The following is a 662-nucleotide window of genomic DNA, read 5'->3' on the forward strand; positions in this document are numbered from 1 at the left end:
GATACATGATGTATGATACATGATGTATGATACATGATGTATGATACATGATGTATGATACATGATGTATGATGCATGATGTATGATACATGATGTATGATACATGATGTATGATACATGATGTATGATACATGATACATGATGTATGATACATGATGTATGATGCATGTTTAACTGCAGCAGTCAAACTGTTTGATGGAATCAGCCGCTGCACAAAGCAATGAAAACAAACAGCAGCTCTCACACTGATGAGGATCTAAACCTTCTTCTTCCTCACCAGCACCGAACCAGATGAAGGCAAAGGAACGCCATTCTCCGGGCAGATCCTCCCGATACGACGACTACGATCGAGACGGCCGCCGCAGACGATCTCGCAGCCGCAGCTACGACAGATACAGATCACGCAGCCCGTCTTACGATCGCCGCCGCAGACGATCTGAGAGTCCTCGAGAGTGAGTTTCTCTCCCGGCGACAAAAACTTCATCACAGTCGTTTCATTTAGATTCTTCTCTGAAGGAGACAATAACCTCCCGGTGTCTGTCCTCAGATCTCGTGGTCGGGTGTATGGAAGAGGACGGAGCCGGAGCCGTGAGGACGACAGGTACAACTTCTCTCTTTACATGTTCACTCAGTGGCCACTTTATTAGGTACACCTACACAAA

The 662-nt window shown here is 46.2% G+C and overlaps 1 protein-coding gene across 3 annotated transcripts in view; it reads left to right on the top strand.

Annotated features, from left to right (window-relative positions):
• Positions 1-662, top strand: part of LOC111648889 (serine/arginine-rich splicing factor 10-like) — a 5,826-nt gene extending 5,164 nt beyond the window's left edge. For all 3 annotated transcript variants that reach the window (XM_023398632.2, XM_087171442.1, XM_087171443.1), the window contains 2 exons: positions 281-452; positions 548-662. In XM_023398632.2, the coding sequence (XP_023254400.2) occupies positions 281-452; positions 548-647 (272 nt within the window). In that variant the 3' untranslated portion in view covers positions 648-662. The remainder of the gene's footprint in view (positions 1-280; positions 453-547) is intronic.

The sequence above is a fragment of the Seriola lalandi genome, unplaced genomic scaffold (assembly GCF_002814215.2).
Source record: "Seriola lalandi dorsalis isolate HSWRI2012SDOR001 ecotype SW California unplaced genomic scaffold, Sedor1 jcf7180002049677, whole genome shotgun sequence".
In the NCBI taxonomy this organism is placed as follows: Eukaryota; Metazoa; Chordata; class Actinopteri; order Carangiformes; family Carangidae; genus Seriola; species Seriola lalandi.